This window comes from Notolepis coatsorum (assembly GCF_963971535.1).
Source record: "Notolepis coatsorum genome assembly, chromosome: 18".
NCBI classification, from domain to species: Eukaryota; Metazoa; Chordata; class Actinopteri; order Aulopiformes; family Paralepididae; genus Notolepis; species Notolepis coatsorum.
Genome location: NC_140182.1, coordinates 28,030,594 through 28,049,105, shown reverse-complemented (window position 1 = coordinate 28,049,105; position 18,512 = coordinate 28,030,594). Strand labels below are relative to the sequence as shown.

At 42.3% G+C, this 18,512-nt stretch overlaps 1 protein-coding gene across 3 annotated transcripts in view; it reads left to right on the top strand.

Annotated features, from left to right (window-relative positions):
- The window catches only part of amn1 (antagonist of mitotic exit network 1 homolog), a 160,138-nt gene that overhangs the window by 94,292 nt on the left and 47,334 nt on the right, over positions 1-18,512 (top strand). For all 3 annotated transcript variants that reach the window (XM_084335452.1, XM_084335451.1, XM_084335453.1), the window contains exons 1-2: positions 7,725-7,857; positions 16,925-17,057. In XM_084335452.1, the coding sequence (XP_084191578.1) occupies positions 7,784-7,857; positions 16,925-17,057 (207 nt within the window). In that variant the 5' untranslated portion in view covers positions 7,725-7,783. Of the gene's footprint in view, positions 7,858-16,924; positions 17,058-18,512 lie in introns of those variants that run through there.

Sequence of the window (18,512 nt, the reverse complement as noted above, 5' to 3'; positions counted from 1 at the left end):
GTAAAGACATACTGCTGAACTGAAGGAGATGCAACCCTGTTACTGTAGTGCAACCCTGTTACTCTAATTATAGTAACAGGGTTGCAAGTAACAGGGTTGCAAATCAATGCTAATGTTAGCTTTTACTTCAGGAAAAGATGCTAGCTGAGGAATGTAAGTTACTGTCAATGTCAAGGTTAAACATAGTTATATGAATAAAGAAAGACAAATTTGAAATAAATGTGTCTTATTGTGATAATATGAGTAACAGGGTTGTGTTGGCTAGAGTGACACAGGCTGCGTTTACATGGACAGTTTATTCCCCTTTTCATTCGGAATTAACGTTAAATCCTATTTAAAGTTATCATGTAAACATCTGAAAATACTTAATTCCGAATGAAAATGGCCATTCCGAAATAAAATCCATTCCGATGTAAGTGGCCGGTTTATTCCGTTTATCATTCCGAATTAAAGCTTTTTCTGTCCATGTAAACGCTTTTTCGGAATTAGTTCCCCCCGGTCTTTCTGCGCATGATCGCGCATAGGCTACAGTACACATAGATGATCGCGAACAGGGGCACATATTGTTCCATAGCATACGCCTTCAGTTGATCATGACAAATCCTCTCTTACCTTGACGATTAAAAAGCCTCCATAATTTAGTAAATAAAGCTGTAGCCAGCCAGCTAGTATTGATGCTATACAAAATGCTATCCACAAAATAGCTACATAGCTAACCAACTAAATACAATGGTATCCTGAGGTAACGTTAGATACAACGTTTGCTAGTCGAAATGACTGGACACACACAGGGACAAGTTAAACATCAATCAATTAATTTATTCCAACAGGTAGTTTGAGCTGCATGTGAGCCGCGGTCTTTCTCTCCTCTCCTTTGGAAACTAATGATGATACGTAACGTTAGCTAGAAAAAGCACAGAACCGGCCGGCAAAAGTCAAGCTGCTAGCAACAGACACTATAATACTTCCGTCGGGGGATTTCAAAATAAAAGAGCGACGTCTAAAAGCACCGTAAATAGGTTTATTTTGTACATTATCTAACGTTAACACGAACCTAAACTAACTTTAGATTAGTTTAGGTTCGTGTAACGTTAGATATTGTAAAGAATAAACGTATTTACGGTGCTTTTAGACGTCGCTTTTATTTTGAAACCCCCCGCCCGGAAGTAAAAATTATGCTTATTTGTCTGCTTGTTATCAATGGGTTGCTACATACGGGGTACAATGTTACATAGGCTGTGCGTCGATGTTGCAGAAGCATAAAGGCCTGCAACACCTTTGCTTTGTCGATGTTGTGGTGCAGTTGCTTTGAAGTTGCTGTAGCATTTAGAGGCCTTTAACGTTAGCAGAATAGACACACCGAGAGTCTGGTTAATGTTGTTTGGTACGCTAGCACAGTAGCTGAGAATACGGGTCGCAGCTGGTTTGTTTACTTCTGGTAAACGTAATGACGTTAACATCCTGTTTACGTTTACCCAATCAGAAGCCTTCCCAACCCCAAACCTTACGATGACTCGAAAACTCCCGATTAGACAGTGACTTTCATGTAAACATCTTGTCGGAATTAAGATTTGACATGTAAACTCGCATGATTTTTTTTTTACATCCGAATGATTTGATTCCGAAGTTATAATTCGGAATTAAAAGTCACCATGTAACCGCAGCCACAGTCAATCAAGGCTGAAAAGATTAGACAAATATAAAAAGTAGAAGAGAGGACTTACCTTTGGTCTAGCCATTTTGTTAGCAGATGGCTTGATGATGTCATTTCCTGTGTCATGTGACTCACTGTTTTTATTTTTTCCCCTCTATCAGGTGAAATAGGTTTCGGTAACAGGGTTGCACACATGTTGTGGGACACAACTTCAGTGCATAATTACTATTATTTAAAATATGTTGATGAATAAACAAATAGTTTTTATAATTACAAGAGACATATATCAACAATCTAATACCAAAAAAGTATATTTAAAACATATATTTAAATGTTATATTGGACATGCAAGTTGGTCATCAAGAAGGTGGGACAAGAGAAAAGTGCCATTTTAGGGGGTGTTCAAGAGCTATTTGGTATTTTAAATAATATTTTGGAACCACTTTTTCCACAACCATATTTACATTTAGTCTCAGGACAAGTACAATTTACATAACAAGTGCATGTTTTAGTATTTTGTGCATGGATTGTTTGGAATTTCATGGGTGGGACTGAAAATGTCCTCCAATTCTGGAATGTCCCATAAATAAAATTGACTTGACTTGACTTGACACACACACACACACACACACACACACACACACACACACACACACACACACACACACACACACATGCACCACCTGTCCGACTGGCGATAAAGCAAACGCACACTTCGCAGTCAGACTGTGTGCCCTGCTGAATAGCAAGAAGGACTGATCACACTACTCCCCTCACCTTATCTTCTCTCACCTCTTGATATTTCATTAATATTTGAAGCTCTCCTCTGATGATAGCATGATTGTCTCCCCCGGGCCCTCAGGCTGTAGGGTCCAGTGCCCCTCCTGATCAGCATGCTATAGCTCACATGCTCGTCTCTGTGGCTCTCTGTACATCTGCCCCCCCCCCCCCCCCCCACACACACACACACACAGACACACACACAGTGCCTGGTCACAGGCCGGTCAATGGAGCCACTTTCTCAATTAGCTCTTGTCCTGATCAGCATGACGACAGCTCACATGCTATAGCTCACATGCTACCATGTGTCTCATGTGTCTCTCCTTTCCCCTCCTCTCTCTGTCTCCCCTCTCTCTCTGTGTGTCTCCTAAACATCCCTCTCCTCTCCCCTCCCTGGCCTTTCTGCCACCCTGCCCTGGGCCACCTGCTGACATGATCTCAGCTAAACACCCCTCCCTCCTCTAACCCATTACCCCTAGCCCCCTTCTTCTGACACAGGCACACATACATACACACGCACATACATACACACACCCCTCCCCTTCTCTTCTTCATCCATGAGGTATAAATATGTCATGTGTGTCTTCATTCTGAGGGACTTAGCCCCGTGGAAGGGCTGGTCGGAGTTCTGTGTTCTCTGTGCAATAAAGACTCTGTGAGAAATACCAAACTTTGTCGCTCTGAATATATCTGGTTCAGCTGGTCCATACTATATCAATTCAAGGACTTACGAGGGAAGGAAATCCCTAACACACTCTCTCACTCTCTCTCATTACACATGGGCAAAACAGAGTCCATTCTCTTCGGTTCAAATAACAAACTCAGCAAGACCGACGGCTTCTCAGTTACAGTGGGTGACAATATTGTCACAAGGAAAGATGAAATTACCTACCTGGGTTCCATCCTAGAGGAAAATCTTTCCTGTGACAAAATGGCATCCAATGTAATAAAAAAAGTCAACCAACGAACTAGATTCTTGTACCGGATCTCCTCTCTGGTAAACAAGAATACCCTGAAGACTCTGGCAGGAGCACTCATTCAAGGGTACTACGACTATGCGTGCACCTCATGGTACCAAAGCACCTCAAAGGCGCTTAAAACAAAATTACAAACATCACAAAACAAACTGGTCAGACTACTACTTGACCTGAACCCCAGAACCCACCTCACCCCTGCCCACTTTGACAACCTAGGATGGCTTAGAGTAGACGACAGAGTACAGCAACTTGCAATCGGCCTGGTCTACAAGATACACTATACGACTAAGGTACCCATGTACATGTCAAAATACTTCCCAAAGGTCAGTGAATACCACAACCACAACACCAGAGGAAGCTCAACAAATCATGTTAAACCCAGATTCGGCTCAAACAAGGGACTAAACACGTTTCGCAATTATGCCACATCAATGTGGAACGCCCTACCCAAAGCTGTAAAGGAATGTGAATCCCTACCCACATTCAAAACCGCTCTTAAAGAGCACCTACGGGAGGCTGCAATTCGAAACTGGCCACCGTAAATGCCCAAAACCCCCACCACCTCCTAATAGACAGTCTCCTCCCCACCGCATGTATATATTCCCTCCCCGCCGTATGTATATTTCTCTCCCACCCACCCACCCCCTCCTAATGTACAGTCCCCTCCCCATCATATGTATATACTCTGTCAGGATCTAGAGGTAACAGTACTGTATATTTGAATACCGTTTATGTCACAAATGTATCAGTACTAAATACCTATATGTCCCTATGCCTAAGTGTCATGTATGTTGTGTATGTCATAAATGTCTATATGAATTGAAAATGGGGGACCCTGATGGAAACAAGACAAACGTCTTTCTCAGGTCTGCATCCCCTTAACAATTGTGTGTATTGAGCCGTACTGTATTGTACCCATTCTGCAATCTGTTAAATAAAGTTTTCATTCATTCATTCACTCTCTCTCTCTTTTTCCCCCCTTTCCAATCCCTCTTTCTCTCTCTCTCTACCTTCCTTCCTCTCCCCTGGTGTTTACGAATTCTGTTAATTGCCTCTGCACCCCTAGAGTCTCTCTCTTCTCTCTCTCTCTCTCTCTCTCTCTCTCTCTCTCTTCTCTCTCTCTCTCTCTCTCTCTCTCTCTCTCTCTCTCTCTCTCTCTTCTCTCTCGTCTCTGTCTCTGTCTCTCTCTCTGTCTCTCTCTCTGTCTCTCTCTCTCTCTCTGTTTCTCTCTTCTTTCTCTCTCTGTCTCTCTGTCAATTCAATTCAATTCAATTCAAATGGGCTTTATTGACATGGGAAACATACGTTTACATTGCCAAAGCCAAACAAAACAAAACAATCAAACATAAAGCAAAATAAATCAGTACATTACAGACGGAATTTCTTGTACAGTCTTTATGGTGGTTGCATTCCGCTGGATGTCCTTTTCTTGTCACAGCAGCTCACAAATCTTGCTGCTGTGTTTGCACATTCTTGTATTTCTCCCAGTAGGTATGGGAGTTTTGAGTTATTGTCCATGTTTTCAAAGTCTCTTTGGGTGTTTGCAATTTGTGGGAAGTATATGTCTCTGATGTCTTGGTATAGGGGGCAGGTTGTTAAGAAGTGGAGCTCGGTTTCCACCTCTTCTTGTGTGCAGTGGGTGCATAGTCTGTCTTCTCTTGGGAGCCAGGTCTGCCTATGGCGGCCTTTCTCAATGGCTAGGCTGTGCTCGCTGAGTCTGTACCTAGTCAAGGATCTTCTTAGTTTTGGGTCAGTCACGGTGCTCAGGTATTCTGCCACTGTGTACGCTCTGTTTAGGGCCAAATAGCATTTCAATTTGCTCTGGTTTTGGGTTGTTTCTTTCCAATGTGTCAGATAGTTTTCTTTTTGTTTTCTTATAATTTGATTTAGTCTCTATTTCTCTCTCTCTCTGTCTCCCTCTCTCTCTGTCTCTCTCTTCTTTCTCTTCTTCCTCTCTCTGTCTCTCTCTTCTTTCTCTCTCTGTATCTCTCTCTGTATCTCTCTCTGTCTCTCTCTGTCTCTGTCTCTTTCTTCTTTCTCTCTCTCTTTTCTTTAGTTCTCTCTCTCCCCCCCTCTCTCTCTAATTAATTTCAATCATCTCTCTCCTCTCCTCTTCTTTCCCTCCTGAGATTATTCCCTCTCTTTCCCTCTTGGCGGGCTGGTAGGAGAGATAGACTGCTTCCTCTCTCTCTCTCTCTCTCTCTCTCTCTCTCTCTCTCTCTCTCTCTCTCTCTCTCTCTCTCTCTCTCTCTCTCTCTCTCTCTCTCTCTCTCTCTCTCTCTCTGAGCAACAGTGTGTGATCCCTCTCCCCCTGGCAGGCACACAAAAGAGAGAGAGAAGAAGACAGAGGGGGTGGGGGGGGGGGGGGGGGGAGAAAAGAGAGAGAGATAGGTGGAACAATTGAAAGAGACAGAGGAGTTGATGGAGTGACAGGGGACACACCCTGAGAGAGCGGAAGAGAGAGATAAAGATAGAGAGATAGGGAGAGAGGGAAAGAGAGAGAGAGAGAGAGAGAGAGAGAGAGGGAGAGAGAGAGAGGGGGGGGAGAGGCATATATCTAGAGACAGAGAGGAAGTGATGGTTGACAGGGCACACACGCTGAGAGGGAGGGAGAGGGAGAGAGAGAGATAGAGAGAGAGAGAGGGAGAGAGAGAGGGAGGGAGGGAGGGGTAGAAATTGAGATAAAGTGTCAGATGCTGAAACAGAGAGAGAAAACGAGAAGGAGAGAGAGAGATAGGGAGAGATATAAGAGGATGTAAAATAGGCGTCAGTTTATGCAGCAGAGACAAAGGCAGCTTCATCACAGCTCTTTCATTCACACACACACACACATCCTCTCCGTCTCTCTCTCTCACACACACACATACACACACACACACACACACACACACACACACACACACACACACACACACACACACACACACACACACACACACACACACACACACACACACACACACACACACACACACACACACACCCTGCACTCTTTCACGCACAAACACACTACAGGTAACTTTAAACACAAAAAGGTCTATGTTTTAATAACTATGTTTTTGTATAGTATAGTTATATATAGTATAACTGTATATTGTATAGTATATTGTATATTAGTGTATATAGGACTCATTACCTTTCATTCTTAAGCTTAGCATTGTATTGCATTTTTATGTCTATTTTATTATCTATTCTATTTGATTCTATTATTATTTTTATTTTCTGCACAATCAAGGCGGGCATGGCCACCTTCATTTCACTACATGTCTCGTGTATGTATGTGCTGTAGAGAGCATCTTGACCGGAAACATCACTGCCTGGTATGGGAACAGCACGGCACAGGACAAGAAGGCCCTACAGAGAGTGGTGCGCTCAGCCGAGCGTACCACGGGTATTGCGCTACCTCCCCTGCAGGCTCTATACAACAAGAGGTGCAAATCCAGAGCCTGCAGGATAATGAAAGACCCCCACCACCCCAATAACAGCCTGTTCCAGCTGCTGAGGTCAGGCAGACGCCTGCGAACCCCAGCTACTAGGACGGAGAGGCTTAGGCTAAGCTTCTTCCCCCAGGCCATCAGAGCCTTGAACAATGAACATTGAGAGACACAGAAACTGAACTATCCACACACAAGCACACACTAGCACATACACGACACGCACGCTGAGCACGCTCACACACTAGCAGCCACTTTAACACTCATGCCGCACACACGCACACTTATGGCCAGAGGAAAGGCCACTTAAATTAGTATAACATCAGGAACAGTGTATTGCACTACTAAAGCTACCTAGCATGTCCTATATGCTCTGTAAATACTATGTACAGATACCGAGATGGCACACCATGTACCTGTTTATTGCACTGTTGTTTTTTATTGGATTCTATTATATGTTGTACCACTGTATTTTTATTGGACTCTATTATATGTTGTACCACTGTATTGCACATCGTTGCGGGCAAGACCAGCCGCATTTCATTGTATACCTGTATGCCGTGACAATTAAAACTCTTGACTTGACTTGACTTGACTAATACATCTCTTGAATCTTGAAGTCATTGATGAATTCAAAGCCTAGGACTTTCTGATGAATTGATGAATTGAAAATGGGGGACCCTGGTGGAAACAAGACGAAAGTCTTTCTCTGGTCTGCATCCCCTTAACAATTGTATGTATTGAGATGTACTGTACTGTACCCATTCTGCAATCTGTTAATAAACTTTTCAATCAATCAATCAATCTGGAAATAACGTTATTCATCCAGCGGAGGGCAGTAATGCGCTAAATTGGATGCCAATCGACGTAAAAGAAGAAGAAACTCATAGTCAAAAGACTAGAAGACGAACATTTGGGGAAGTAAACATCTCCTTGGCATGAGCTGCTCAAATGTGGTCGCACTCGCCCTCGCCCCCAGCTTGGGTCCACTGTTCCGCTCGCTGTTGGATATGTGAGTAACAAAACAGGAACAACTTGAAGATCGCTGTTTTGTTAATTTGTCTTAATAAATGTGGGCCATGAAAGAGCAATGCAACAGTGACAGACAGACCGATTCTCTCAAACGCTGATAGCATTGATTGATTGATTGATTGATTGATTGAACATTTTATTAACAGATTGCAGAATGGGTACAGTACAGTACAGCTCAATACATACAATTGTTAAGGGGATGCAGACCAGAGAAAGACTTTCGTCTGGTTTACATCAGGGTCCCCCATTTTCAATTCATCATAACATACACGACATATACAGATAGACAGTACTGCTACATCTATACATTTCTGACATAGCAGACAACTCTAGCATTGCCATTAACCTGGGATGCCACATTCATTGAACTCGTGGGATTTAGTGATGGGAATAACGGCGTTATAAATAAATAAAGGCGTTACTTTTTTCAGTAATGAGTAATCACTCTTCCAATCATAATAACGCCGTTTCCTGTGACAAAATGGCATCCAATGTAATAAAAAAAGTCAACCAACGAACTCGATTCTTGTACCGGATCTCCTCTCTGCTAAACAAGAATACCCTGAAGACTCTGGCAGGAGCACTCATTCAAGGGTACTACGACTATGCTTGCACCTCATGGTACCAAAGCACCTCAAAGGCGCTAAAAACTAAATTACAAACATCTCAAAACAAACAGACTACTGCTTGACCTTACTCCTAGAACCCACCTCACCCCTGCCCACTTTGACAACCTAGGATGGCTTAGAGTAGACGACAGAGTACAGCAACTTGCAATGGGCCTGGTCTACAAGATACACTACACCACGAAGGTACCCATGTACATGTCAAAATACTTCCCAAAGGTCAGTGAATACCACGATCACAACACCAGAGGGAGCTCCACAAATCATCTTAAACCCAGATTCGGCTCAAACAAGGGACTAAACACGTTTCGCAATTATGCCACATCAATGTGGAACGCCCTACCCAAAGCTGTAAAGGAATGTGAATCTCTACCCACTTTCAAAACCACTCTCAAAGAACACCTACGGGAGGCTGCAATTCGAAACTGGCCCCTGTAAATGTCCGAACCCAACCCCCTACAATGTACAGTAAATGACCAAGTATGGTTTCGTCAATATTCCAATGTACAGTTTTGCTTGTACAGTTGTACAGTTTCCAAAACCACCCACCCCTCCTACCCAACCCCCCACCCCACCCACCTCCAATGTACAGTCCCCACCCCACCTACCCAACCTCCTCCAATGTACAGTTTCTACGTCAAATGTATATACTCTCTTTTCTAGACTCTTTTTGTATCACAAACAGTACTGTACAAATCTGGTATGTCATAAATGTATAGATGTAGCAGTACAGTCTATCTGTATGTCGTGTGTAGGGCTGCAACTAATGACTATTTTGGTAGTCGACTAATCTGTCTTATTTTTTCGATTAGTCGACTAATCGAAAAACAATTATATTAAAAAATATATATATATATATATTTTTTTTTCACTACCTATCTTTGTGAAAGTGGCTTCTCAGCTCTGGTCCAGCTGAAGACAGAGCAGAGGAACAGATTGGACATTGAGCATGACCTCAGAGCTACTTTGCGACTCTTGTCAGGACCAAACAACATCCCCAGTTATCCCATTAGTTCCCCCAAACTTACTGTCGGTCTGTTATGTTAAGCTAAGAAGTCTTCAGCTGGCTCGACCAGAGCTGAGAAGCCACTTTCACAAAGATAGGTAGTGCAAAAAAAACGATATTTTTTTAATATTTCTTAATTTTTTTTAATGACTAATCGACGCAACAATATCTCGTCGACGATTTTTCATAATCGACATACTAATCGTTGCAGCCCTAGTCGTGTGTGTCATATATGTTATGATGAATTGAAAATGGGGGACCCTGATGTAAACAAGACGAAAGTCTTTCTCTGGCCTGCATCCCCTTAAAGCCCAACTTGCAGGTTAAACCCTACTCTTCAATTATGGGTAGTTTACATCATTGGTATCTAATTTAATTATTTATTTTTTTCCATTTGACGCCGGAAATGCCACTCGAAAGGGGTAAAAAGGTCCACGCACGAATAACATGCACGCGCGAATCAAAAAAGCTTATCAGAGCTATCAGGGCCATGACGTCACGTCGGGTATCTTTCCCCTATACTTCTGATCCACTACAAGGAGTTTTGACGAGTGCAGAAAGCTATTTCCTTGATCCAAATGGACGCCTTACAAGACGCAAATGGGTTTAATCGTCGGGAGACTTTGATGGACCAGCTACAACTGGTTGAAACAAGGTAGTTATAATGTTTTTAATGTCGTAAAAAAAGAACTACATTTACCACTAGGCAGCCTGTTGTTCAGTACAGCAGCGCTACTGATCTGTGGGCTGTCGCCTTATCCCCGGCCCCCGGGTCATAGTATCAAGCTGGCTATATGGCTCTGGCTAACGTTACCCCGCTAACGTTAGCATTATGTCTACTGTCGTGCATGTAAAAGAGTTTTGGGAAAGAGTAAAATGTGTAGGTCCTCTTCTCAGAACTGTGAGGCAAAGCACTGCTGCACACACATCCTGCCGGCTAGCAAGCTATGCCAATCTATATTGTTGATTGTAGTATTTAGTACCTGTTTATCACCTGTTGAATTGTCACAATTAGAATCGATGCATTTTGATTAATCGATGCATCGTTACACCCCTAAAGAGTAGGCATACTACCCCTTCTACATAAGACTCATAATCTCAAATGTGTGATGCATTACAGGAGTGAGTGACAATGACACGCGGCAGTTTCAAGTCATATTGGAAATATGACTCTCAATACAAGGACTGGATTAGAGAGGTACCAGGAGATGTCCACAAGGCTTATTGCAAGTTTTGCCGCAAGTCATTTGACATCAGCAATATGGGGATCTCTTCCCTCAAGAGCCATTCAAAAGGACAAACCCACACCAAGTTAGCTGGACAGCTAAATAGTGAAAGAAGAATGACAGATTTCTTGGCTACAAAAACAGGAGAGGGAAGAAGCGGCCCAACAAGCCAGGATATCGAAAGTGACAGTCAGGTGCCCAGTACCAGCAGTGAACAGCCTACGGAAAAAGGCTCTAGAGCTCAGGGGAAAACATTTTTTTCAAGCCAAGCTGTATTTGAAGCAGAGATTCGCTGGGTCATGAAGATGGTCAGATCACACTTCTCATTCAACTCCAACTCTGACATTTCAAACACTTTTGCTCAGATGTTCCCAGACAGCGAAGATGGAAGAGGAGGATGACAGAGGAAAAGGGAGAACAGTGGAGAGGAGTTGAGAAGAGTAGGAAGAGAAGACGGGAGCGGACACGAGGGGAGGTGTGGAGAGAAGAGGACAGGATGAGAGGAGAGGAGTGGAAGAGAGAACATATATCAATCCCAGTGCTCATGTGTTCCAGTTCAATAAATTGTTGTTCATCTACAGCTTGTTGCATTATTTCATGCATTGATATTATCAATAAGACATAATGTCTAAGCATTTACAATGTAGACTTGACTGGCACATCTTTTAAATCAAGTAAGTAGTCAGGTGTCCTAGGGGGTTGTGTGTGTGTGTGAGGGGAGCGGGGCGCGGATGGGGGCGGAAAACTTCAGGGGCCTATAGATCATCACTTAATATGGTACCTGGAAAATCAGGAGGTAGTATGGAAAAAAATTTCAAGGCAAGCGTGGGAACCCTGTATGCGCCCCGCCCCCGGCATGTTGATACGATAGTAGCCCCTTTAGCTGCACTCGGTGCATCAGTGACGATAGCTATGAGCTAACTAACGCTACAAGCTCAAACACCTTATAACTACTACTATTGTCGTGTCCATAAGTTCCTTGGCAGAATACTTGTGATGACAAAGGTATACAAAGAGGAGAGAACCATTTTAAATCGGGTGATGTTATGAGTTTCGGCTGCTAAGCTGGGATCATCCCTATGTTCCCCGGGTTCTATGTTCCCCGCTTTGATTGATTAATAGATTGAAAATGTTATACATTTTTATTATTTTATTAATTATTAATGTCCGCCTTGTTTCGAACGGTTAAGCTTAGGCCCTCGTTCGAACTGGTTAAGGTTAGAGTTTGGAATCAGGGCTGGTGGTCTAACATTTTCAATCTATCAATCAATCAAAGCGGGGAACATAGAACCCGGGGAACATAGGACCCGGGGAACATAGACATGCTCCCGCTAAGCTAAGCTACGTTAGCTAACTTAGCTAGCTTCTAACGGTGTATACACAATATGTACAATGACACAATGATTTTCATTAGTACAAATATGGTAACATGGTTGTGGCTTTTACAAATAGTGGTTAGCTTTAGAGATGGATGGCTATGATCACGGAGCAATAGTGTTGTTGGGTGAAACGGATACATTTTCATTCATTACTCCTCGGCTAGTAGTAGCAAGGCTCTCTGCCTGCCACTAGCTGTGTGTGACTCTCAGACTCTCTGTGTGTGTGTGACTCTCAGGTGCCCTGCACCTGCCGTGACGACATAATTTCGATTACACGCGCACGTTATGAACCATTGATTAAAATATCCACGTGCGTGGTGATTGTGTTGGGCAGACAAAATGTTTGATAAAAACACTAAAACTGGGTCAATTTCAATATTTATTTTTTTTCTTCTTCATGAAAGTCACCGTTGGCCTAGTCCACATTGTTTATTGAACAAAAATATGACCTGCAAGTTGGCCTTTAACACTTTCAGAGCCCTTGCTTAACCTTGATTTACCGGTTGAATGCCCACCATCCACTTCAATGTTAGCGTTAAAAATGCCTAATCTATGTTTTAAATTATGGCTATGTGTCTAATCTGCCCGTCGCTTATCAATGACTCGTTTTCCAGTCAACATTGTCGAAGCGGATTGTTTTTTTATCGGTTCATTTTAGTTTTATAGCATTTTGAAAAGCCCTCGTTTTCAAGGAAAATATAAAGATTCCATGATGAAATACGTTTACTGGAATATTCTAGAATACACAAAAACGTTGTCATTTTTCGGCCTATTTATGAATAGTTTTCAAATAAACGCTATATTATCGATAGTATGTCAGGGCTGTACGCTAAGCTTTTTCACTAGGCGCACACTTGCCCCTAAATGAGAAATTTAGGGGCAAAAAATATTTTTTAGGGGCACATTTTTTAATAACAATTTTACCATTATTAAAAAAATATGTTCCTCCTGCCTCATTACTGTGGTCCTTTTATTTAACATTTAAGTGCGTTTGTTTTCAGGTTTGTATCTTTTATAATGAACCAACTGAGAGTGTGTAAATCACTAATAGAACAAAAACAACAAACTGTGTGTGTGTGCGCGCGCTTGTGTAGTGCTCCTTGAATGAGATCATCACAACACACACACACCATTAATCAGGAGGACAAGAAACTCTGCATACATTTGTTTCACAATGAAAAGTGCTTTAGAAATCAAATGAATTATTATTATTGTAAATAACCCCATGAAAGGTTTATTATTTGTATGGGTAATTTGTATGGGTAATGCTTCATATTTGTGATGTTACTGGTTTCAGTGTGTGCCTAAAGTGATCAATGTGTTGGGCCGTTTATAGAGATCTATGCCAATTAATGTTTATGTATATCCGGGACTTTTTTTTTTATAAGAATTGAGAGGTATTTGTATATATGACCTTTATTTTGAAAACTGTTGCAACGCAACCTTATTTACATTTGCGCTTTTGACAGTGAAATGTTCAGTCCAACTTAGCTCGAAGGAAAGACTAATAAAAAAGGTTTAATTGACCCGTATGAGGCTCTTACGGTAGGACTTTGATTGTTTATAGAAGTGGAATGTAATACTATGCAAAAATATTGTCTCATTATTAGATAGATAGATAGGTTGATACTTTATTGATCCGCGGTGTCAATTTAAGTAGACAGTATTTCACGTCCTAATAGTGGGGTACTCGCGTAATGCATGGCTGATCCTGAACGTTAGAAGTTTCCGTGTCCCCGTCAATCAATCATCACATCATCACGTCAATCATCATCATCTTATCATCTCTCCACATCGGACGTGGTTGTCATAAAATGGACTGATATCCATTATCCACTCCGTTGTTCTTGCGGAGCAAGAGCCATATTATTATTTAAAGCCAAGGAAGCGGCCACATTCAGTTTCGTTTCGCTAGGAATTATGGGATTTGGTGTTGGATGTATAGACTACGCAGACAGGGACATGGTCTTTAATCGCACGATAGACTACAAGTACCAAGTGTATAGCGTGACCCAGATTCAAATTCGAAAATCTTTTTTTCACTCAGGCTATCGCAGTAAGTTCATTCATTGCCGACAGATTCTTTCATAGCACCACGACATTGTGTCGCACTGTACAGCCTTGGTTGTAGGCTAATGTTTAAAAAAAAAATTATCCAATTTGTATGGATTAATTTAGGAGTGAAATGAAGGGTTGAAATCTCTACTCGCAACGTTGCTACCAGATATAATATTTCAATCGCAACGGCCAAATTAAGGGGCAATTTGCGACGAGATCATCGCAGTGTACAGCCCTGTATGTGTACGTATGCACGCTAGAGACGCGAGCTGAAAAATCGATTCTCTGATTTTCTCATCAGCGATCACGCACACACACACACATAGGGCAAACGCTGAGATCTCAGCGAATACAACTCTGATTATCCCAAGACTGGTAAAATAGATTCCTTACCTCAGATCAGATGTTCTCCAAAAAGATCATTCCAATTCCTGATCGCCATTCCAAATATCGATCACGCTTATTGATTGAGTATTGGCTACTGTGAATTAAGGCTGAGCCCGAACGTTCGAACGTTCGTTCGTTAAGCTGACATTCGGACTTTAATTAATGGGTTCGAACGTTCGGTGAAAAAAAATAAAGCAGGCGCAACGACGGTGAGGCGATGTGAAGCGGCGCGTCCCCCGAGTCGCTCGGCTCAACCAGTATGGTCTCTGCCGGGCTGTTGCTGGATACTCAACCAGAGCTCTAGTCTCAACCAATGCAATAGAACAATTTTGATTGAATGACAGGCGATTCTGCCAATTACGTCACACCGCTTGCACCCGCCTCTGCTGTTACCACCAATCGGCAAGCGTTTATTATTTTTGTTACTTCCGGCAATTGATCTGCTTGAGAGAAGCATTAACGTAGCGTTAGCTCCCCTCCGAGGAAGTAAAAGTCGTAACAACTTTCCATAGGTGAACCTGCGGAAGGATCATTAATGAATACCAGCCTTTTTCGGCCACGGAGCGCGAGCTTCATGGCGGGAGGTGGTTGCGTTGGAAACAACTCTGGCCGAGGCGGCAGGCGTGTTGGGAGCCCGGCGGGACCCCCGCGCCGGTGTCTCTCTGTCTCTCTGCCGTCCCCCGTTCAGAGGTAGACGGTGGAAGGAGCCGAGGCGCGCGCCTCTCTCCTTCCCGTCGACCAAGAGTGAATACCTGTTATTGAACGTGTAACACTAACTATATAACGTGAATGCCACAAAACGAATGCATTTGTTTATCTAGCCCCTTACGTGACTGCGGTGTGCAAGGGCTATTGTTTATCATAAGTAGGAACTTTATGCAGTACTCGGTAGCTTGTTTATTTTCTTCTGAGTGCTTTGTTTAATTACATGTTTACATGAACAGCCACCACTGTAAACAACATGTTTTTTCACCAATAGATTATGCAATGCCGCCCTCCGTAGGATCTATAATAATAAAAAAGAAATTATATAAAAAAGTAATACAATTATTTTTTTTATTAAAAAATGTACAAAAAACGAACGTTCGAACGTTCGTTCGATAAACCCTGGCGAACGTTCGAACCCTAAAAACAGGGTTCGGGCTCAGCCTTACTGTGAATATATATTCCAGGCTGATTCCCGTCCCGCGATGACTTCCATGTTGAGCAGACAGCTTGCCAGCTCAAGGAGCCAGCTGGCTCCGCCTCTACATATCGACTGATCCCAGGTCAGTCTAAGCGACTGACCTGCAGTTACACAGGGCTAGACGATAGGGGGTGCTTTTTTCCATTCTGAGCTGCTGGAGGAGCTGCTGTACCAACGGGAGACTCGTTGATGAAATATGAAATCAGATCGCTAATAAACAAATAAAACGATATTTGTCTTCGTGGGCACTCAGTGGGGGGCCTAATAAAACGAGATATGTTGTCCGTGGCACTGAAAGTGTTAACAATTGTATGTATTGAGCTGTACTGTACTGTACCCATTCTGCAATCTGTTAATAAGGTTTTCAATCAATCAATTCAATCAAACCGTTACTGCCAAAAAACATAGCGTGTATAGGGATGAAACGCCAATCGATAATGTATAATACGCATCAGGGCCTATAACGCACGTTCTAGGAATTACTGCTATACAGTCTAAAAACATGCTTATATTCTCAACGGTACTAACACGACAATGTATGAATGGAAAAATATAACATTCCCACATCCGGAACGATGGATACCCGATGTTGAATGGGCCATAGTAATGACAATATAGCTATAATATTAAAAAAGTTATAGCCCTGCAAAGAAGGTGAGCCACTCCATAGGGTTACAGCACTGGCAGAAAGTGGTATATGATGGGCATACTGCATGGCACACCAATGTGTTAAGGGAAAATATTAATAGTATAATTGGCACCAGTTACTTTACTTCCTCTTTGGGCAAGTGGAACGTTGTCCAACTCTCTGCATATATAGATTGCATATTATCGACATGATGTCACTGATGAGGTTACCATAGCTACCACCACTATCTCATCTATTATCCACATGATGTCACTGATGAGGTTACCATAGCTACCACCACTATCTCGTCTATTATCCACATGATGTCACTGATGAGGTTACCATAGCTACCACCACTATCTCATCTATTATCCACATGATGTCACTGATGAGGTTACCATAGCTACCACCACTATCTCATCTATTATCCACATGATGTCACTGATGAGGTTACCATAGCTACCACCACTATCATCTATTATCCACACGATGTCACTGATGAGGTTACCATAGCTACCACCACTATCTCATCTCCACTCTTGTTTGTTTAGATGTGCAGGTCACGTGGCCGACCATGTGGACCACTACCTCGGAGACATCAGGACCTTACCTGTCAACATAAAGGACCTATTGCTGCAAATTATCACTTCAAAGAGGAAGTTCTCAGACTTCAACATCGCTCAGGTAGGTCAGGTAAATTAGGTAAGTTAGGTAGGCCAGGTAGGTCAGGTAGAGGTCAGGTAGGCCAGGTAGGTAGGCCAGGTAGAGGTCAGGTAGGTAGGTCAGGTAGGTAGGTTAGGTAGGTCAGGTAGGTAGGCCAGGTAGAGGTCAGGTAGGTCAGGTAAAGGTCAGGCTGCACAGTGACTAGTAGGGTGTGAATCACCAGAGGCCCCACGGTACGATATCATCATGATACTAGAGTCACCATATTGTGATATATTATTATTATTGCCATATATACATATTATTGCCATTTAATTATGCAAATTATGTCCCCAATGGAAAACTGCAATACAAATATATCATATGTTCTATCTAATAACATAATGTTTTCAGTGTGTTCACCTTATTCCAATAATTTATATTCTGTATCGATCCCCCCCCCACTCCTACTAACTAAGTACTTTTACTAAGTACTGTATAGTTTTGAGATAGGCAAGTTGTACTTTACTTGAATATTATACGTTTAGGGAACTTTATACTTTCACTGGACTTGTATTACAGTAACCTTGTATTACAGTAACCTTATATTACAGTAACCTTGTATTCCAGTAACCTTGCACGGCAGCTTGTATTACAGTAACCTTGTATTACAGTAAGTAACCTTATATTACAGTAACCTTATATTACAGTAACCTTGCACGGTAGCTTGTATTACAGTAACCTTGCACGGCAGCTTGTATTACAGTAACCTTGCACGGCAGCTTGTATTACAGTAACCTTGCACGGTAGCTTGTATTACAGTAACCTTACACGGCAGCTTGTATTACAGTAACCTTGCACGGCAGCTTGTATTACAGTAACCTTGCACGGCAGCTTGTATTACAGTAACCTTGCACGGCAGCTGGCGTCACAAGATCATGCAAGAATCCATCTTGTCAGGCTTCAGGTTATGTCCTTGTGCCTGAACCTCAGTGACTGCTGTTACTATCAGTGTATTTCCACTTTCCAGTCAGTATTAGTATCAGGGTATTTCCAGTCAGTATTACTATCAGTGTATTTCCAGTCAGTATTAGTATCAGTGTATTTCAGTATTTGTATCTGTGTATTTCCACTTTAAGTTTCCAGTCAGCATTAGTATCCTAGGGCTGAACGATTAATCGATTTTAAATCGAAATCACGATTTTAAATGACCAAATCGCAAAAAATATTTATATCGCAAATTCTTTTTTCTTTTTTTAACTTTTTTTTAAGTCCCATTGAGATACAAGATCTCCTTTGCAAGTTGTTGTTATTGTTGTAGAAACGGTTTGGGAGAGGGAGATAAGGGGTTTTAGATTGTGTGTTGTGAAGTTTAGACTTCAGAGAGGGAGAGTAAAGTACAGAAAAAAGGGTACCGGTATAAATTCCCAGGTAAAAATAAACATTTTCAGGCTCGGTGTCCCGAACAGACCCACCGCGTAGGCCAGATGCAAGCCC